This window comes from Hyperolius riggenbachi, chromosome 8, assembly GCF_040937935.1.
Source record: "Hyperolius riggenbachi isolate aHypRig1 chromosome 8, aHypRig1.pri, whole genome shotgun sequence".
NCBI classification, from domain to species: Eukaryota; Metazoa; Chordata; class Amphibia; order Anura; family Hyperoliidae; genus Hyperolius; species Hyperolius riggenbachi.
In genome coordinates, this window is record NC_090653.1 from 162,065,674 (window position 1) to 162,088,371 (window position 22,698).

General features: G+C 45.0%; 2 protein-coding genes across 4 annotated transcripts in view; one reads left to right on the top strand and one right to left on the bottom strand.

Moving 5' to 3' along the window:
* Nucleotides 1-614: 614 nt before the first annotated feature.
* Nucleotides 615-22,698, top strand: part of P2RY4 (pyrimidinergic receptor P2Y4) — a 28,452-nt gene continuing 6,368 nt past the window's right edge. The window contains exons 1-2 of one of the 3 annotated variants that reach the window (XM_068247639.1): nt 615-874; nt 17,754-17,952. The gene's annotated coding sequence lies outside the window, so the exon portion shown is untranslated. Of the gene's footprint in view, nt 875-9,385; nt 9,470-17,753; nt 17,953-22,698 lie in introns of those variants that run through there. The other 2 variants (XM_068247640.1, XM_068247641.1) reach the window with 2 other exon arrangements.
* The window catches only part of LOC137527171 (diacylglycerol O-acyltransferase 2-like), a 102,151-nt gene continuing 83,239 nt past the window's right edge, over nt 3,787-22,698 (bottom strand). Inside the window, exon 8 of the mRNA XM_068247645.1 lies at nt 3,787-4,195. Coding sequence (XP_068103746.1) covers nt 4,176-4,195 — 20 coding nt within the window. The 3' untranslated portion in view covers nt 3,787-4,175. The remainder of the gene's footprint in view (nt 4,196-22,698) is intronic.

Consider the following 22,698-nt stretch of genomic DNA (forward strand, 5'->3'; position numbering starts at 1 on the left):
ACCCACATCCTCCATCTAGCTAGGTTTGTACTGTGCAAGCGCAGTCACAGACTTAACTACCTGAGCATATGCAGAACCCTCCCAGTTATGCGAGTGCATGAAAAGAGGACACATGGATGTTAGTGTGTTCAGGCCTTCAAATATTGTGATTTGCCATGTAAAGGGAGAGGGAAGTGAGGGAAGGGGGGGGGGGGGGGAGAGGCAGTAGTTTTGCCCAGTATGGGGCCCAAAAATTTCTGATGGTAGCCCTGCTGCTGCCACCTCTCCCTCGTTTCACCACCAGCATCAGTGTGATATAAAACGCGATGTCCAATCATTGTTTGATCAACAAAATGGCTGAGCATCATCAGTCAACATACATTTTTTTTAATAGATTTTCTTTAGATTATATGCTTAGATCATGTCTAACATCAAGTCTTTTTTTAAAAATGTGTTTATGCCTGGCTATGAACATTAGCTGATGGTATCATATGTGAATGCGTGCCTATTCACTGGTGTCCATTGTCCAGGTTTTACTCTGCCCCCTCCCCTGTGTCATATTAGAGCTCTTCCCCCACTATTGTTGACATCATTCAGGCTGGAAAACTCTGAAAAGAATGTCCTAGGACATTCAGAGAGACATACAGAAGAAGAAACTGTGATGGAATGAAGCAGAGCACTCTGGGCAGAGAGGCTTCCTGACTTCTTTCTACACAATAATGAAGAGATGCAGACTTTCTATGTGCTTTGCTCACTGCTTATAAGACTCTACACTGTGGCAGTTTGTTGTGAGGACAGAAGTTTGGAAAACGGAGCACTGCTTAAGATGTGGAAGCAAGTCAGCCTTCAGCAATGCTGAGAACAATCACAGTGACACCGGATCACATCGGCCAAGGTAAATAGATGCTCAGTAGATGACAGATACTAGCTTGTCTTGCTCTATTATTATTATTATTATTTATTGTATTGATAAAGCGCCAACATATTACGCAGCGCTGGACATTAATTTAGGTTACAGGCAATATTTAGGGGTGACATACAGCAAAATGACAATACCGGAATACAAGAAAGACCAGATCATGCAGCACAGTATGAGTACCAGGTAATGCTTAGTCAGTCACTGGATGGAGCATGGAGATTAGGCAAGTTAGGTTCACTCAGATGCATAGCATGGGTACACAGTAATGGAGGTGCATGATCAGGTAGGACACAAAAGGAGGCAGACCCTGCCCAAAGGCTTACAATCTATAGGCTTACAATCTTGCTCTAGATTCACAGTGGGCATTGCATTCTCTGTAAAACTGAATACTCACCTGAAGACGCCGGAAGAGGGATCGGGGAACCTCACAGTGAACGAGCGTTCGCCAATCCATCTTCCTACCTGTGGGAACAGACAATATAAGGCGACAGCACACGGTAGGCCAAACAATCGCAAAATCCAATCCGCTGTGATGGTCGTAATCGACATACATCGCAAAACGCCGTTCAGTTAATAGCGTACACGTACCCGTCACAAGATCACCGAAACGATCATTTGTTGCACAAAAAATCGTGGATTGTTGGAAAAATTGCGCACAATGTCACAATGTGGATACTATGATCCTTTACAGCAGGAACACAACACAAATGGGAAAGAGGCACTGTATGTAATCCATGCATTCCATCACACACAGAGGCACTGCATGTAATCCGTGCATTCCATCACACACAGAGGTACTGCATGTAATCCGTGCATTCCATCACACACAGAGGCACTGCATGTAATCCATGCATTCCATCACACACAGGGGCACTGCATGTAATCCGTGCATTCCATCACACACAGAGGCACTGCATGTAATCCATGCATTCCATCACACACAGAGGCACTGCATGTAATCCATGCATTCCATCACACACAGAGGCACTGCATGTAATCCATGCATTCCATCACACACAGAGGCACTGCATGTAATCCATGCATTCCATCACACACAAAGGCACTGCATGTAATCCATGCATTCCATCACACACAGAGGCACTGCATGTAATCCATGCATTCCATCACACACAGAGGCACTGCATGTAATCCATGCATTCCATCACACACAGAGGCACTGCATGTAATCCATGCATTCCATCACACACAGAGGCACTGCATGTAATCCATGCATTCCATCACACACAGAGGCACTGCATGTAATCCATGCATTCCATCACACACAGAGGCACTGCATGTAATCCGTGCATTCCATCACACACAGAGGCACTGCATGTAATCCGTGCATTCCATCACACACAGAGGCACTGTATGTAATCCATGCATTCCATCACACAAAGAGGCACTGCATGTAATCCATGCATTCCATCACACACAGAGGCACTGCATGTAATCCATGCATTCCATCACACACAGTCAGTGAAAAGTATGCTATTGACAATGTTAAAGCACACATTTTGTGGTAATGCACTGCATGCAGTATGTTAGGATGATGCCCGCCATTATTCTGCACTGCATACGTGATACATTGCATTGTTGGGATGCACCTCCACACACCACTGTGAACCTAGCCTAAAGATGAACATACACTGATCCATTTAGATGTTCAATCCGCCAATAGATTTTACCTTTTCATCGAATCAATTATAAATTAATTCATATTTTGCAGGTTCAATTGATTTAAACCAATCAATATCTGCCAGACAATGAAAAGTGTTCGATCAAACAGGATGAAAAACTGTTTAAAAATGTAGTGCATTTCAGTGATATTTCAATTGATTCAGTGTTTCTGAACATGCGCACCATCAGCTTGGTGGTGGGGAGAAGAGGGTTGGTATAATGACTCTTTTGCTGAACAGTTTGACAGCACATTATCTATAGGATATCGATTCCAGTATGTGGAGCACTGATTGATCAGTTCTTTATCTACACAATGCTTTCTAATTGATAAAAAAAGTAGATCGGAAATAGTTTGATCAGAGTATGGCCACCTGTAAACCTGCTCTGACTGTCAGGTAACTGGAGGATAATTGTAGTAATTTTAGAGTTAGAATGGTGCATCTGTTTGTGTAGCTTTTACTGTGAAGAAATAACTTTATGATAAACAGATAATCCAGTAGACAAGCTAAGAACAGAGTTATATACAGCAAATCACTAATTGGATAACACTCTTTGTGTTGCTGATGACTGAATATGCAAAATGCTTCCTGAAGGTGACAGTATTGTATTATCACCTGCAATTAATGGAACAGTGACGGAACAATACTGAACACTCCCAGTTTAAAAACACACATAATCATACAGCTGTATCCATTTGTCTCACGTCAATTTAAAGTAGAACTCTAGCTAAAAGTTTGTTTTTTTTTAGTTTTTAATAAAATAAAAATAAGCTTAATAAGCTTATGCTAGTACTAGAGACACCTCTATGGGATGACAGGCTCTTGCATACGGAGGTAGTCTTTAAGTGGAACCACAGACTTGGAAGAAAAAACACCTTCATTGACTTTTATTGTGGCCACATAATGTCACTTTTTAAAGTGGAGATCTTTGCCAAGTATTGCATTCTGCTCCAATGAAGCCAAAGGTGTTGCCCTCTTTCACAGTGGCAAACCTTACTTGGTGATCTACAGTATAAAGTCGTGATCTGGCCGATCAGCCATTTATAAACATGGTGATCATTACAGCACTGGTTTTCTTCAAATTGCAGTGCCAATCCTTTCCAAAACTTCCTGGCAGAGGGAGAAATTCATACCTGGCTGTAGACTAAAGTTAAGTTAATTTTAAATAATCTTAAACCCAAAACAATTTGTTTAACACATTCATAGGAATTCTTTAATGAAAGTTTATTTCAACTTTAACAACATACATTATTTTTTATATAGCATTTAGAATGTTGAATTCAACAACATAATCAGTGCTTTATTAATGTCATGGCTTTTTTTTAAAGCTATTGTAATAAGGCTCAGCAGCTGCATATTATTCTATGGCTGAACTCATCGTACTTCTGACATGAGGTTCTATGGTCTCCCCCTTAATCTGACCCTCCTATACTTATGAGATGTCTATGCATTTTCCATACATATTTCTTACATGAGGAATATAAACATGAATACACAAACAGTTGTACAGCGATGAATAATATGTAGAGACTCCAGCTGTAGCCAGTCTACTTCTCCAGCCGAGCCAGCAGCACAAGATGTAATATGGGAACAGATGTCTACTTCCTGCAGGACTTCACTAGATGGATAATAAAGTGAACAGTGAGCTACATAATGTCTGCAGTACACTATATATAACGCCAGCCTAGCTACAGCTCAGCTAGACACATACTGGCTGACCATTGCAGACATTATATACATTACTTTGGGAATATGTGAGCTACAAGTGTTTGTTATCACTCTCAGATATTCTACATCATTAGAGAAAATTATGTTTAACATCTGGCATTTACTGTTCAGCCCTCGAAGGGTTTGCCCTATGACCTCTGGAGAAACAATTTTAAGCAATAGTAAACCTTAGCATCACCATCTATGGGAGCGCTAATAAGCTTATTACTCCTGTATCCTACAATTTTTATTCTTGATTTCATAATAATCTATAATTGTCAGATTACATGAAAAAAAAGGGGAAAAAAAGGGGAAAAAACGAGAGCCCGCTATAGTGGTAACCACTGTGTGGGCCAGTGGGGAGAACAACCCTGACCCCAGTCGGGTTAAGATGTTGCACTATGTGGTAGCTGGAAACAAGGGGTAACACCCCTCCACCAAGGGTAGACAAAGGGTAATGCAGAAATACGATGAGAAACCCAGTGCCGAAAAGGTCATGAGCTGTCAGTATGGTTCCCTGCAGCAGAATTCAGCGTTTGCTTACCTTAAACCTAAATTGAACTCCTTCTGATACTAAAACTATTCTACCCCAACCCCTTCCAGTGCAAATTACACTTTGTCCAAAAGCTAGCAAACCCTTCAGTGTTAGATACTATCTCCCATAAACCTAGCATAACCCTGATACATGCTAAGCATAACTTCCAAAGGCCCTCCTTCCCAGCCAAGTACTTTTGCTGAATGCTGACTACTACACCCATCCAGAAACCTAGCAACGCCCGTACCAGAGTACATTTGAAATCGATGCCAGTAGACTTGGGCGCAGGATACAGCGGTATATGGCTGATCCTGCTTCTGCACAAGTCCGGGCCGATTTAATTACTATTCCCCCTCCAGGCCGCCATGGATAGTGGGGGAATGAAATAATTTGGCTTCCAGCGATTGCTGGAGGCCGAATTATTATGTTTTTAAGCAACCTCGGCTCCGTCTTCTGACGGAGCAGACGTTACTCACTGAGCGCTGCAATAGGAGTGATTCCCATTGTAGTCTATGGAGGCGCCGGCTGCGCCCAAATCTAGCAGCGCTGAAAAGCACTGCTCCGCCCCTACCCTGTAAGACATACGAGAATAAGCACCCTGCACAGAGAATAACTCTAGATGCCCATTAAAGGACCACTATCGCAAAAACAGTAAGCAGTTAAAATCTGACAACCGACAGGTTTTGGGCCAGTCCATTTTCTCATAGTGGATTCTCAGGGTTTCCTTGGTTTTGAACAGTATTTCCTGAACAGCAGTTGCAAAGTCTGACAAAATAGTGTGCAAGTGAGTAGGGAGGCTGGCCGGTATCTTACTATTTTGGCAGTTAAACTGCTGTTCAGGAAATACTGCTGAAAACAAAGAAAGCCCTGAGAATCCCCCATGAAGAGATGGACTGGCCCAAAACCTGTCGGTTCTGTCAGATTTTAACTGCCTACTTTTTTCGTGATAGTGGTCTTTTAAGAAAAAAAAGCTTAGGGCCAGAAATATCCAGTGCTGGCAAGATAAAGGTGAATTTATACAGCCATTTTACCAAATTTTGGCACAATCCACTGAGCAGTTCATGTGGCCCAGCATTAATCTTCCTACAGAGAAGACACCACCAGATGATGGAAAGATTGCTGTGAGAATAGTGGCTTCCTAAAAATACAAACATTTTTTTTTAGAATACGCTATTATGTGGAAAAATCCAGGATGGCTTCTTCTTGTGACATACCGTATATTCATACAGTATACATTTATGTAGGACTAAATAAACTACACAAACTGTATCTTTATAGAGTAGACAGAATCATGCCCATCCTCTCCTAAAGAAGCTTTCAATGCAATCTCGAGTAGAGGAATGTGTGCTGATAGAATCTTCCCCATCCTCACCTTTTCCCATTCACTTTGATTCATCTCATCTCATCCCTGGGGCTGGGGTTGGATCTAAAATCAGTACGGAGCAAGACTCTTCCCATGAATAGTAAAACACAGTATGTTCTAGTAGAAAACTGGAATACCTGGAGGAAATCCAATGGTAAGACATGCAATATCTATGCAGATACTTTAAATGTGGAATTAGATCTACTACCCTTGAGATGCAGAGTGAAATACCACTTTGGTACTATGCTGCATGTAAGTATTAATAGTATATTTACTACCCTTTTAATATTTCTTGCTCTTTCTGCATTTTGTAGGATAATATTAAATATGCATATAAAATTGTTATATTTGGTTGCATCGTTAAAGAGACTCTGAAGCGAGAATAAATCTCGCTTCAGAGCTCATAGTGCCCCTGCTAAACCGCCGCAATAGCGCCGCTAAACGGGGGTCCCTTGACCCCCAAACCCCCCACTGCGACACTTGGTCGCAGACTTGGTCGCTCCTGGAGGCAGGGCTAATGGCTGCAGCCCTGCCTCCAGTCGCGTCTATCAGCAGCGCATCGCCGCCTCTCCCCCGCCCCTCTCAGTGAAGGAAGACTGAGAGGGGCGGGGGAGAGGCGGAGATACGCGCTGACAGACGCGCGTGGGGCAGGGCTGCGGCGGTTAGCCCTGCCCCAACCAGGAAGCGCTCCCCCGCATTACGGAGGGGATTTGGGGGATCAGGGACCCCCGTTAAGCCGCGGGATAGCGGCGTTTTAGCAGGGGAACACATGCCCCTGCTAACTCTGAGGTCTGAAGCGAGATTTATTCTCGCTTCAGACTCTCTTTAAGGGCAGAGATTTGAGGCCTCGGTAGTGGTGTCCCAATCTTACTGTGGGGTTAAATAGCATAGGATCTCCTATGTGCGGGCTAGAAGAAAAGCAGCAGTCAGAATGAGATTATCCGCTTGGCAAGGCTATCTGTGATGACAGTCTTGGGTGACTACCTGAGACTTTACTATACCATGATTCCACGGTTTAATGACTGGTGTGCAAGAAATTTGTAGCTCTACTGCTGAAAACTGTCTCAAGGAGCCAGGCAGCAGGTAAGAATTTTGATTTACTGACTCCAGGGATTTGTGGGGCATACAAACTTCAATCAAGATGGTCTCCTTCTTGGAGTTGGGGGAAGGAGTATTCTACACTTGCTGTGCTGCATAACAGTCCTTGCTAACTGCTGCTAAACTGAAAAGTCCAGCCATATTCATTGGGACTATAACAAGCAGAACTATTCAATCTTTGCTGGCCAGCATAAAAAGCCTTCACATGTCCATAAATATAGTGCTTGTTAAAAGAAAAGCCAGGATGTCACCACTCCTACCCTCACCCACGTGCACATTGGGGGTAATCGCGTAGTCTCCAGAAGCCTTGCGGTGGTCGCTTGTGACGGTGGCCGCAACCTCCCCTTCTCACATGGACTTGCAAAGTGCGGGCGTCCCCACATGCCAGAAGGGGGCCACTATGCTGCAAACATTGTCTCTTCCAAACTGCACCGGCTTCAGGCCTCAGGATGCTGGGATAGTGTAGTAGGAAAACTCACAGCAACTTCCTGGATGAGAAATGGATGGTGGCCTGGCTTGGCCAAACTTAGTCTACCGGTTTCATTGCATAAACAGCAATTTCTTCAGGACATAATGGCATAGTTACGCTTGGCACCATCTAGTGGTTCTTTTTATAGCTGCATGCCCTTGTAACATCATTTGCATTGGAATTCAATTATACTTCAAGCAAAAGTGTGGAAGCACTCCATCTTGTGGATTTTTGCATAAGTACACGTTTAACAAATGCTTACATTTATATTGCATCCCATTTATGCATTTAAAGCTGCAGACCCATACCAAGCACAAATGCCGTTCATTGGCCTAATACTAAATCTTATGAAGGGCCGGGGGGAGGAGGGGGAAAAAGGGACCACCAGACACCCGCCACAACTTAAATACAGTCCACAGCAACACTGCCAGATGAATAACACCCCCCCCCCCCCCCCCATGTGCCAACCCACAAAATGTATGCTTATGAGGTCAAACACATCGCAAACATCGGCGCAATCTCACTGACGAGCAAACTGAATGCTATTCAGAGAAACACTCCCAGATTTAGGTCCGCATTCAAACCATGCGGACTCATAGAATTGCATTTAAAGATCCACATGCATTCCTTTTGCAATAGAATTTTATCAAAATCTCCGCGCCTAGGACATATGTTCCGTTTATAAATTCCTCTATATCTAAGACCTCTATTATCACTGTTATGGCATTCAGTGAAATGTTGTGCAACAACACTTTTTTTGTTTTTATTTTTTATATTACTGAGGTGTTCACCTATCCTGGCATTCAGCTCTCTTCCAGTTTTACCAATATATATCCAGTGGCGTAGCTAAGGAGCTATGGGCCCTGGTGCAAGTTTTACATGGGCCCCCCCAAGCACTCCATACATAGCAATTGATACAGCACACCAAAACCTGCCAATGGCAACTACAGTGTCAGAGGTGCAAGAAGGGGATGGGGAACAGCTTGTTAATTATTACCACTATTCATAGTATCTATAGAAGTGATTATTATGAGCACAAGACCAATAGAGAGCTAATACTGTAGTTGAGGGAGGGCCCTTTGGGGCCCCTCTGGCCCAAGGGCCCCGATGCGGTCGCTACCTCTGCACCCCCTATTGCTACGCCCCTGTATATATCTTGTTACATGGACAAGTTAATTATTAAATCACTTTTTTGGTCTCACATGTAATGTAATCCTTTATTTTGAAATGTACTTGACCCAAACTGTCGCTGAAGGTATCACCCTCTATGACATGACCACAGTATTTACAATTCTGACATTTATACATCCCTTGTATACATACCTGTCTAGAGATTGGTCTGGGAGTTCTCTGAAACTCGCTTCTAACTAGCAAGTCTTTGAGGCTGCTACTTCTCCGAGCCGTCACCAGGGGCTTCTGGAGACTACGCGATTACCCCCCATGTGCATGTGGGTGAGGGTAGGAGTGGTGAGTGGTGAGATCGTGGCTTTTCTTTTAACAAGCACTATATTTATGGACGTGTGAAGGCTTTTTATGCTGGCCAGCGAAGATTGCATAGTTCTGCTTGTTATAGTCCCAATGAATATGGCTGGACTTTTCAGTTTAGCAGCAGTTAGCAAGGACTGTTATGCAGCACAGCAAGTCTAGAATAGGCTGGCAGCAATAGTAGGGCCTGTCCATTGTATATGGGTGTGTGCAATATATAGGGTACGTTTATATGGTAGGTTATAGTATTGTTTTAATACGCCAATACCTTTTGCAAGAAACGTGTCTTAATTTCTTCTATATCGGAAGGAGTATTCTGCCAAATTATTTTTGGGGATCTATGGGGGCTCTGACAATTTTTGTATAGGTGTTTGAGAGGGGAAGGGGGGGGGGGACTCTGCCTAATAATGTTTGGGGATTTGAGGGTGGATTATGCCTAATTATATATGGGAAAAAGTCAGACTCTGCTTAATTATGTTCAGGTATTTGTCTAATTGTGTATTTTTTGGGAGGACATACTGCCTAATTGTGTTGACTTGAGCTCACACTAACTAATTATGTATTTTGGGGGTACACGCTGCTAACTGAGATGTTTAGTACACACACTGCTGAATTATGTATTTTGGGGCAACTTGCTTGCTTAATTGTTACTTCAGGGATCTTCCTGCTTAATAACTGTATAGTTATTAATATTAGTGGATGCTGCAGAAGATGTCTGTTTTTTTTTGTCTCATAAGGCTGTTTGCATGGTAACTTGGGCCCCATTTTTCAGTAAAGGACATCCAAGGTGAAAATAAATTGATGAGATAAACAATTGAAGTTATCCTTCTTCTCCAAAAAATTACTGTTTAAGACATCCCATGGTTTTATTTTAAATTCAAATCTACTTCTTAAGTTAATACTTTTCATTGTCTCTGCTCAATGACACATTCATTGAAGTATGCCAGAGCTAAAATCTATGAACTATTAACCCTTTTTATCTCTTTCCTGCTGTCAGAAGCCATTTACTGCTAGAAAAATGTTTTATGGCTATAATTCCTCATCCGTGAGGGTTACGCTATAGTCCGACTCAGTCCCGACCTGAACAGAAACTGTCACTTGCATACCTGATGTTTAACTCTATCAGGCAAAGAAAGAAAAAAATGAAAGCAGCATAGTTACTTGTGTGCTTGGCCCTGTACATACACAGGTCTATCTCATCATGTCACATGTCACCTCGGATGTCCTTTAAAGAAAAGGGGGCTTCATCCAAAGTTTTACTAGTCAGATATACTGCCTGATTTACACTGCTGTTAGATTCATGTATAATTGGCCCGCCCATGACCCATCATGACCTTGCCCACTTTGCTGATCCGGGCATAGCGTGTTGCATGATTGCCCATTTTTGCTGTGCCCAGCGGTGCCCCAGATCTTCTAGGATACTAGCAACATACTTGGTTATATTAGATTTACATAATTTCATAGCAATAAACTCTTTCTGAAACAATTTGCAGAACATATGGAATAACTTAATATCCATCCATGAGTCCTATAATCTGTAACATTCTGAGACCATCTTGTTAAGAACCTGTGAGGAAACGCGGAAAAGCCGCCGTCTCTCATAGTAAGGCGGCTGTTTCCGCGTCCAGCAGGGCGTCACAACGCGGAAAAAATGCTGCATGCCGCTTAGGCAGAGCGGCGGAATCCGCATTGGGAACGGCGGAATCCGCATTGAGAACGGTGGAATCCGCATTGGAGGCGGCCCCCGCAAGCGGTTCACAAGATACATTGCAAGACAGTACTGGTGTGGCTGGGACTGATAGTCCACCAAGATTCAGAGTGACACGCGTGCGCGCACAGAGGCTGAGTTTAAATAACAGCCAGAAGTGAGTCAGCTGACCAGGAGGGTCAGCTGACATTTTCCACAACTCTCATTGGTCCAGCAATTAGGGAGGTCCTGGAAAGGTCCTTGTGTATATATACTGCTGGCTGTTCACTTGCTCTTTGTCTGGCGTTGCGATCACATACGTGGAAGCACCCAGATCCGTAGTCAGATCCGCAAGTGTGCCGGGACCAGCTGGAGCTGTAATCCTACACTTAGCTAGATTCTGTTGATAGCTAAAGTACTAGTTTGATTGTGATTATCTGTTATGACCTTTGCCTGCCTTGACTATCCCCCTGAACTCTGATCTTGTACCTCGATACTTCTGATACTCTGTTGCCGAACCCCAGCTCGTTCCTAGACTCCGCTTCTGCCTCCTGATTCTGCACCTCGATATATCTGATACCCCGTTGCCGAACCCCGCCTGTATTTAGACTCCGCCTTTGTCTTCTGATCTTGTACTGTATCTGTCCGTGTGTGTACTACCTGGCTTGTCCGACCTCGAGAACCGACCTTACTATTGAAGGCGGTTCCCCGTCCTGTCAGTGACACCTCCTCCTGAGTGTCACTTTCAGACCATCCTTCCTACTGTCAGTCTGACTCCTCCCGTCTTGGAGAGCTCAGGTCTGCGGAAGGAATCTGTGCAGTACTCCTTGCTGCACTGAGGCCTAGTCCTCTAAACGTTACTGTTACACCAAACACTACACTCTACTCAGGTGAACAGAGGTTAGCTAGTATATCGGATTATCGGTGATACTGCAGATCACGTATAATCTGGTATACATCTGTATTCCCAGTGATACTGCAGATCACCGGTGATCAGATCCTCTCTGTGCTCACCGACCGTTACAGAACGCCAGACCAAATAACAGATCGGCGCACGCGCTGACCCTCTGACTGTGCTTGCCACTTCGGTGGATACCATCCATCAGGCACTGGGCCAGCACAAAGCTTTAATTGATGCCCTAACAGGCTCTGTGCAAACCCTTCAGACGTCAGTTGACTCGGTGCGATCCCCTCCTAGTGATGACATGCGGATGCCCGTACCAGACAAATTTTCCGGCCACAAGTCTGACTTCCGGAATTTTAAGAGTAGAGTGTTATCTTACTTCGAGTTGAGACCCCGATCCTGGGGGACTGAGACCCAACGGGTCATTTTTATTAAAACATTGTTAACTGGTGACTCCCAGACCTGGGCATACAATCTGCCTCCCACTGATACAGCTCTGACCTCGGTAGAGGAATTTTTTAAGGCCATGGCAGTGATATACGACGACCCTGACCTTGCGGCAACCTCTGAGCGGAAGCTCAAACTTTTGCGACAAGGCAGAGGCTCAGTCGAGGATTACGCGGCAGAATTTCGCAGATGGTCAGTCACCGCCAGATTTGACAATTTTGCCCTGATGGATTACTTCTTGTCTGGGTTGTCGGAGGAGGTCTCCGATCTAATGTTAACTTTGCCCGAGCCCAGGACAGTCGATGAGGCCATCACATCGGCCATTCGAGTCGACCGTCGATTACGCCATCAGAGGCAGATTCGGGGCAGTCACCGTGTCAGGGTGACATCTTATGCGGCACCCTCCGCTGCACCCCTAGTAACGCCATCTCCGTCTGTCTCATCCCCTCCGGCCTTGCCTCTACCCGAACCAATGCAGATTGGTCGACCGAAATTAACCCAGGTGGAGCGAAGGCGGAGAATGACGGAACAACTGTGCCTATACTGTGCAGAAGCAGGGCATAGGGTGCGAAACTGCCCGAACAAGTCGGGAAACGAGTTTGCCTAGGAGTAGTGGGGGGTGACACCCTAGGCACACCATTTTCACCCCTCAAAGAAAAGAAATTGCTTCTCCCCTGTACAGTTACATGGGAGAATAAATCTGTGGCCACTGAGGCTTTTATTGATTCGGGCTCAGCGGCCAATTTTATGAACTTTGAGTTTGCTCAGGAGTTGGGTATTCCTCTCACCCCTGTGAGACCCCCCATTCAGGTCACGGCAGTAGACGATTCCCCTCTGCAACGCAATCGTGCTCTGTCACAGACTCCGGAGGTGAAGGTCACCATAGGGGTACTGCATGGGGAACAATTATCGTTTTTTGCATTGCACATGTCTACCTCCACTATTATCCTAGGCATGCCGTGGTTGCAACTCCATTCACCTCAAATAGACTGGGCCACGGGTCAGTTAACTACTTGGTCACCTCGTGGTTTCAGCGGTGTTTGGGGAAGTTGACCTTAGGGCAAACCAAAATTCAGGTGGGAGGGGTACCAGACCAGTACTCTGAATTTTCCGACGTGTTCTGTCCCAAGGCAGCAGACAAATTGCCCCCACATCGCCCTTTCGATTGTCCCATTGATCTCCGTTCAGGTTGTGTACTACCCCGGGGTCATTTGTACAATCTGTCAGGGCCCGAAAAATTGGCCATGCAGGAGTACATCAGTGAAAATTTGGCCAAGGGTTTCATTCGCCCGTCCCGGTCGCCTGCTGGAGCAGGTTTCTTTTTTGTTAAAAAGAAAGATGGAGGCCTGCGACCCTGCATCGACTATCGCGGCCTTAACAAAATTACAGTAAAAAATCGCTACCCGCTGCCACTGATAGACGATTTGTTCACACAGATTACAGACGCTAAGATCTTTTCTAAGCTAGATTTGCGGGGCGCGTACAATCTGATACGCATAAGAAAGGGCGATGAGTGGAAGACGGTCTTTAATACACCAGACGGGCATTATGAGTATCTGGTGATGCCCTTCGGGCTATGTAATGCTCCGGCCGTTTTCCAGGAACTCATTAACGAGGTATTCAGGGAGGTGTTGGGGAGATTTGTTCTAGTTTATCTAGATGATATCCTTATCTTCTCCAACAACCTCTCTGAACATAGAAACCATGTGAGGTTTGTTTTGAATCAGTTAAAGCAGAACTCTTTATACGCAAAGCTTGAAAAATGCATCTTTGAAGTAACATCTGTCGCTTTCTTGGGGTACATAATTTCCACCACGGGCCTGTCTATGGATCCTGCCAAGGTCTCCGCTGTTCTGGAGTGGCCACAGCCGGTTGGGTTGAAATCCCTTCAGCTCTTTCTTGGCTTCGCCAACTATTATAGAAGGTTTATAAAGGGGTACTCCACGGTCATTTCTCCCCTTACCAGTCTCACTAAGAAGGGGGCAGATACCACTCACTGGTCTCCTGAGGCTTTACATGCTTTTGCCACCCTGAAGGGCCTATTCTGTTCAGCACCCAACCTCAGACATGTGGATACGTCTTTCCCGTTCATTGTGGAGGTGGATGCCTCGGAGGTTGGGGTGGGGGCTGTGCTGTCTCAGCGGTCAGGCTTGCAGGGAAGAATGCACCCGTGTGCTTATTTCTCTCGCAGGTTCTCCCCTGCAGAGAGGAATTATGATATTGGCAACAGGGAGCTCCTGGCCATTAAATTGGCTTTCGAGGAATGGCGACATTGGTTAGAGGGAGCTGAGCATACCATCACGGTTTACACCGATCACAAAAACTTAGAGTACATCGAGGGGGCTAAGAGGTTGAGCCCTCGTCAGGCTCTATGGTCGTTATTCTTCTCCAGGTTCAGTTTCATTATTACGTACACCCCGGGGAGCAAGAATGTTAAGGCGGATGCTTTATCCAGATGTTTTGAGTCAGAGACAGCACCGCCCTCCGTTCCAGAGACCATTATTCCCCAGAGGTTGATACTGGCAGCCACTGGAACTTGGGAGGATTGGAGGGAGACGTTGGCTCCCTTTCAGAAAGACATCCCGGAAGGGAAGCCCGCAGGGGTCCTGTTCGTTCCTCTGCCATTTCGCCTCCAGGTTCTTGAGATGTTCCATGCGCATAAGAATGCAGGGCATCCTGGGGCATCTAGAACACAGGATCTGGTAGCCAGATGCGCCTGGTGGCCTTCCTTGGCAGCGGATTGCAAGGAATACGTGAAGGAGTGTGTGATATGTGCCAAGAGTAAACCCTCCCGGCTGGCACCTGTCGGTACTTTGCAGCCTTTGCCCACCCCGAGTGAGCCGTGGACCCACCTGTCCATGGATTTTGTGGGTGAGCTTCCCAGATCTAAAGGTATGGCGGTCATTTGGGTGATAGTCGACCGCTTTAGCAAAATGGCCCATTTTGTGCCTTTGAAAGGACTCCCCTCGGCTCAGGAATTGGCCGAGTTGTTCATCACTCATGTCTTCCGATTACACGGCATTCCCGAAGACATAGTTTCAGACAGGGGAGTCCAATTTGTCTCCCGATTTTGGAAAGCTTTTTGCCAGCTCATGGGCATAAAGCTGTCTTTCTTATCTGGCTATCACCCACAGACCAATGGCCAGACTGAGAGGATAAATCAGTCTTTAGAGCAGTTTTTAAGGTGTTATGTGGCAGAGGCGCAGGACGATTGGGTCAGATTCCTGCCCTTCGCAGAATTTGCCCAAAATAATTTAAAAATCTCGTCCTCCGGATTCTCTCCTTTTCAGGTAGTGACGGGGAGATCACCCAAATTTTCCCCATTACCTATAGCCTCCACTCCGTTCCCAGCCCTGGAGGCCTGGCAAAGGTCATTTAAGGACCTTTGGGGGACGGTAAGAAGTAACCTGGAGAAGGCCTTTTTGAGTCAGAAGGGTCAGGCTGACAAGAGACGGTCGTTGGAGTGGAGGTTCCGACCAGGAGACTTGGTCTGGGTGTCCACACGTCACTTGACCCTAAGACAACCTTCTAATAAGCTTGGTCCCAGGTTTGTGGGTCCATTCCCGGTTGCCAAGAAAATCAACGATGTTACTTATACCGTCGATCTTCCCACTAGCATGCGGGGGTAAGGTCCTTCCACGTATCCCTTCTTAAACCAGCAGTCCAGGTGGGTCCCACTCCTCCTCCTCCTGTCTTGGTAGATGCCCAACCCGAATATGAGGTGGAAAAGATTCTAGATTCACGCTCTGTACAAAACTCGGTACAATATCTCGTACACTGGAAAGGGTACGGCATTGAGGAGAGGCAATGGGTACCGGGGACGCGCATGCATGCAGACGAATTAAGGAGAGAATTTCATGCCTTACATCCCGAGAAACCTGGTGGGAGTTGTCCGGAGTCCACTCCTCGGGGGGGTGTACTGTGAGGAAACGCGGAAAAGCCGACGTCTCTCATAGTGAGGCGGCTGTTTCCGCGTCCAGCAGGGCGTCACAACGCGGAAAAACCGTCGCATGCCGCTTAGGCAGAGCGGCGGAATCCGCATTGGGAACGGCGGAATCCGCATTGAGAACGGCGCAATCCGCATTGGAGGCGGCCCCCGCAAGCGGTTCACAAGATACATTGCAAGACAGTACTGGTGTGGCTGGGACTGATAGTCCACCAAGATTCAGAGTGACACGCGCGCGCGCACAGAGGCTGAGTTTAAATAACAGCCAGAAGTGAGTCAGCTGACCAGGAGGGTCAGCTGACATTTTCCACAACTCTCATTGGTCCAGCAATTAGGGAGGTCCTGGAAAGGTCCTTGTGTATATATACTGCTGGCTGTTCACTTGCTCTTTGTCTGGCGTTGCGATCACATACGTGGGAGAACCCAGATCCGTAGTCAGATCCGCAAGTGTGCCGGGACCAGCTGGAGCTGTAATCCTACACTTAGCTAGATTCTGTTGATAGCTAAAGTACTAGTTTGATTGTGATTATCTGTTATGACCTTTGCCTGCCTTGACTATCCCCCTGAACTCTGATCTTGTACCTCGATACTTCTGATACTCTGTTGCCGAACCCCGGCTCGTTCCTAGACTCCGCTTCTGCCTCCTGATTCTGCACCTCGATATATCTGATACCCCGTTGCCGAACCCCGCCTGTATTTAGACTCCGCCTTTGTCTTCTGATCTTGTACTGTATCTGTCCGTGTGTGTACTACCTGGCTTGTCCGACCTCGAGAACCGACCTTACTATTGAAGGCGGTTCCCCGTCCTGTCAGTGACACCTCCTCCTGAGTGTCACTTTCAGACCATCCTTCCTACTGTCAGTCTGACTCCTCCCGTCTTGGAGAGCTCAGGTCTGCGGAAGGAATCTGTGCAGTACTCCTTGCTGCGCGAGGCCTAGTCCTCTAAACGTTACTGTTACACCAAACACTACACTCTACTCAGGTGAACAGAGGTTAGCTAGTATATCGGATTATCGGTGATACTGCAGATCACGTATAATCTGGTATACATCTGTATTCCCAGTGATACTGCAGATCACCGGTAATCAGATCCTCTCTGTGCTCACCGACCGTTACAGAACCCTTTATTAACTTTCCATTATGTTTGGGGGACCAGAACAAACACAGGAAGAACATGCAAATTACATGCAGATATTGTCTTCAGTGAAAACCACACCAGGGATTTCATAGCTGCAAAGCAAAAATTCTATGCACTTGTTCGCTGTGCTGGCAATTACATGTAATGGAGTATTGAAAGTAACATATAACAAGTATTCCGTTAACTATGAAGGACACAGAAGTAGAATCTCACATCTGCCTTTTTCACACAAGTGGATATGAAATAGAGAACAGGCTACATATAGCTTCAGTCTAAGTAAGCAGGAATTACAAGTAGGTGAGCGCTGGATAAACTGCCTATCACTGGTGTGTTCATTTTCATGTAGAAAGTCCTTATGACTTATGAATTCTGATTTAGATCTACTCTCTTTTATCAGTGTGCAGCATGCAAGCATTTCACACACAAAATCCTGCCTGTATCTAGAGGGGAGTTTCTCAGCTCAGCCTTTCCCTTATCGCTGACAAGACAAGATGATCACACCTCACTATGGTGACAGCAGAAGTAGGAGGCAGTTTGATGGATCCTTTGATTTCTGAAATCACAACCATACAAGCACTTGGCTGGCTTTCATACAGGTAAATGACATCTTTCCTCTTTTGTATACTTTGGTTTCATGTGCTTCATCTGTTTTTGGTAAAGCGAGGACGATGCGGAGTAATATGGATGTTTATCTTGCTGCGCATTGCCACTGAGTGGTGGTTGGGGGTGCTTATGAATTTTGGATCTTTGGCAGAAATACTTGATTTTGGCAGATTGTACCTGGAATCTGCAGCCGTTCAGAAAATTAATCAGTAGGTTCAAACTGATTTTCATTATCTGACCAATCATGGATGCATCCAGAAAGGTTGGAAACATGTTCTCACATTTGATCCAGATTTTGTTCTGCATTGGGCAGTTCAAAGGGTTGCAGGGTAGCAAACATGACTGATTAACAAACAAATCTGATTAGAATAGTGCTACATTTTGCTGTGGGAGTCAAAACAATTAAACAATTGTCTATAGTTGTTTAAACGTGTGTACACTTTTTTCAATTTTGTGCACATTCGTTACATGTGCATAAGGTGCAGATCGTGCACATAAGCTAACAAGCAAAAATACAAACATTATCACTGACCACGTCTGATTAAAAACATAGTTACATAGTTATTTGGGTTGAAAAAAAGACATACGTCCATCGAGTTCAACCAGAGAAAAAAGTACAACACCAGCCTGCTCCCTCACATATCCCTGTTGATCCAGAGGAAGGTGAAAAACCCTTACAAGGCATGGTCCAATTTGCCCCAAAAGGGAAAAAATTCCTTCCCGACTCCAGATGGCAATCAGATAAAATCCCTGGATCAACATCACTGGGCATTACCTAGTAATTGTAGCCATGGAAGTCTTTCAACGCAAAGAAAGCATCTAAGCCCCCTTTAAATGCAGGTATAGAATTTGCCATAACTACTTCCTGTGGCAATGCATTCCACAACTCAATAACTCTTACTGTAAAGAACCCTTTCCTAAATAAATTGCTAAAACGTTTTTCCTCCATGCGCAGATCATGTCCTCTAGTCCTTTAAGAAGGCCTAGGGACAAAAAGCTCATCCACCAAGCTTTTATATTGCCCTCTGATGTATTTATACATGTTAATTAGATCACCTCTAAGGCGTCTTTTCTCCAGACTAAATAAACTCAGTTTATCTAACCTTTCTAGGTAAGTGAGACCTTCCATTCCTCGTATCAATTTTGTTGCTCGTCTCTGCACCTGCTCTAAAACTGCAATATCTTTCCAGTAATGTGGTGCCCAGAACTGAATTCCATATTCCAGATGTGGTCTTACTAGAGAGTTAAACAGGGGCAATATTATGCTAGCATCTCAAGTTTTTATTTCCCTTTTAATGCATCCCAAAATGTTATTAGCTTTAGCTGCAGCGGCTTGGCATTGAATACGATTATTAACTTGTTGTCGATGAGTACTCCTAAGTCCTTCTCCAAGTTTGATGTCCCCAACTATATTCCATTTATTTTGTATGGTCCTAGACCATTGGTACGACCAAAATGCATGACTTTACATTTTTCAACATTGAATTTCATCTGCCATTAATGTGCCCATATAGCCATCCTATCCAGATCCTGTTGCAATATGTCACTATCTTCCGGAGAGTTGATGATTCCACAGTTTGTTGAATTCTTTTTAGACATACATTATAATGTGGCATTGCTGGAATCTCCAAGAAACCTTATCCCACCTCTGCTTACAGTATGTAAAGTGGAATATGGTCCATTTAAGTATTCTATATTGTGCGCAAAATTAAAGCTATGGAGCAATTACATTGGCTAATTTAATGTGAATCTTACCTAACTATGAAGGTCATCAAGTGGAGATGGCCTCATGTACAAAGCTGACTGTACTCACAATCAACATTATGCTCTCCTTCCTGCTCCTTTGTATAGTGGCATAATCCCCTGTCAATTTCTGTTGAAACCCAACTGTCAGGTTGGTAACCTGGAACTTTGTCCAGATGCATTGCCATTTTCAGTCTTTTTCCACCTACACAGTGACTTATTCTCAGGGCCGGATTTAACATAAGGCACTGTAGGCATGTGCCTACAGGCGCTTGATGGTGGAAAGGCGGCTCGAATCCCTCTCCGAACGCTTCCTTTTCTCCTTCCCTATGCATGAATCCCAAGAGGAGCGTAAATGTGATGTTACTAACCCAGCTCTTGGCATTCCACTGATGGGATCTTCCTTCAGTTGGGAGCACCTCTAGCTACTTAATATTAAGGGTACCTCTGGCTACAGGGAAGCCTCTAGCTACCTATGATGGGCACGGGAAGTATGGGAGAAGTGACAGCTGTGCCAGCCAGAACACTTGTTGTGCAGTTCGGTGGGGGTTTATAGGTTTATGGAGGGTGAAGTCTAAGGTGCCAGGACATCTGTGCCTATAGGCTCCTGCGAGTTAAATTGGGGCCTGCTTACTCTACATTCATCTTCCCCTTGTGGCATTTGGCAATGCTACATTCTGTGTGTGGAAGGGGAGTTGGAGGGAACTGCATGTGGGTTGAGGTCTGGAATGGGGTTGGCTGGAGATTGACAGAGGGGATTATACCACTATACCAACAAGAATGGAGAAAGGGGATAACTCTCACCGCGAGTATATTAAACACACATAAGGCCATTTTCTCTTTATTACTTGTAAAGCTAATTCACATTCACTTTAAAGCCAATTTGTTATTCAGCATGAAAAACATACATTTTGTAGATATAAGAGAACCCTACTTCATAAGGTATAAAGTGCATCCAGATATGCTGTATAGACATCAGCACTGTCGTTTTTTTTTCCTATATTGAGGTACACTGGTACTCTGGACCTATTCTTGCAGCCCACCCCCACACACACAAACTCACACACACATGGTCAAGTTTCTGCAAAGGCAATATGGCCCACAGTCTAGGGAGTTCACCGCATGTGGGGCCTGGCACATGCAAGGACTTTGATGCATATGAACTTTAATGCAAATGAAATAAAAGGAGTATGACGGTCCGAGTATGGGGAATGTCTCACTTAGAAACCACAGCATTGTAGACACCAGAGATATCACACAGGCACAAGAGCTTTTTCATGTGGAGGGCATTGGAATTGTTTCAGAGGCAATGAATCTGTATACTGTAAACAGTAAAGAAGTCATAGAGAAGTGCCTGAGAAGAAAGAAGTGATACAGAGAAGGGATATTTCATGTTTGAAGTGTGTGAAATATGTAGCTGGGACAGTATACTATTGTATACACCAGAAGAGTGATACAGGTACAGGATCGATTTTTTTTCATGTTTGAAGTACAAGGAATATTCCACAGAGACTGTCTATCATTGTAAATACTAGAGAATTAATACGGTCTGGTTTTCTTTCACATGTTGGGCTTGATTCACTAAACCGTGATAACTAAAATATCTCACCTTATCAAAGATCCCACCTAATTAAAAGATATCACACCTTATCAAAGATATCACACCTTATCAAAGTTAACACACCTTATCAGAGTAGCATAGCGAGTGCTACAAATGTATCACTGCTAATTGGCAATGGCACTTGTCCTGCCCTGAGCCCCTGCGGGTTCGTACCGCTCACTATGCTACTCTGATAAGGCATGTTAACTTTAATAAGGTGTGATATCTTTTCATAAGGTGTGATATTTGAGTTATCACGGTTTAGTGAATCAAGCCCCTTGTGTGTTGGAAATGTTTTCACTTAGAAAGTAAAGCAAACCTTTGTAAATGCTAGAAAAATCAGAATCTGTGCTGACCCCTCTACTCCACCTGAAAAAAGCTCAATATCACAAAAGCAGGAAGTGTACATTTTTTATGCATGAAAATAAAAAAATATATTCCATAAGAAAAAAGTTATAGAAATTCTCAAAACAGATTTTTTTTTATACCTAAGGTATTTGGAAAAACTAACCATTTTCTTGTGAAACTTTGTCCTTGGCAAATATAATTTATGAAAATTGTATGATGCCCTATTAGCTACAATCACACTGTATATTTCATTTTGCACACACACAAGTCTCACTCATAGAAGCGTAAGTTGCAGGCAATTGTGCATCCCTCTGTCCCCTTGTGCATCCTTCTTTCCCCCTTCGTGCCTCCTTCTGTCCCCTTTGTGCCTCCTTCTGTCTCCTTGTGCCTCCTTCAGTCTCCATGCCACCTCTGTCCCCCTGTTTGTCCTTCAGTCCTCTGTGCCTCCTTCTGTCCCCCAGTGCCTCCTTTTGTCCTTCTTTTTGCCTCCTTCTGTCTTCATGTGCCTCCTTCTGTCCCCCTGTGCCTCCTTCTGTCCCCTTGTGCCTCCTTTTGTCCCCTTGTGCTACCTCTGCCCCCCTGTTCCAACTTCATCCCTCCTTCCCCCCTTGCATCTTTCTGTCCTCCTGTGCCTCTTCTGTCTCCCTTTGTACCTCCTTCTGTCTGCATGTGCCTTTTTAGTCCCCCTGTGCCACAATTTCTTCCCTGCACCTCCCTCTGTCCCCTGTACCTCCTTCTGTGCCCATTTGTGCCTCTTTTTGTCTCCCTCTGCTGTGTCCTCTTCTGTCTCCTTGTTCCTTCCTCTTACCTCCTATGCCTCCTTCTGTCCCTGTTTGTACCTCCTTCTGTCTCCCTTTGCCTCCTTCCGTCCCCCTTTGTGCCACCCTCTGTCAACCCTTGTGCCTCCTTCTGTCCCCCTGTGCCTCCTTCTGTCCCCCTGTGTTTCCTTCTGTCCCCTTTGTGCCTCCTTTTGTCCCCCTGCGTGCCTCCTTCAGTCCCTCTGTGCCTTCGCCTATCCTCCTTAGTGACTCCTTCTGGCCCTCATGCC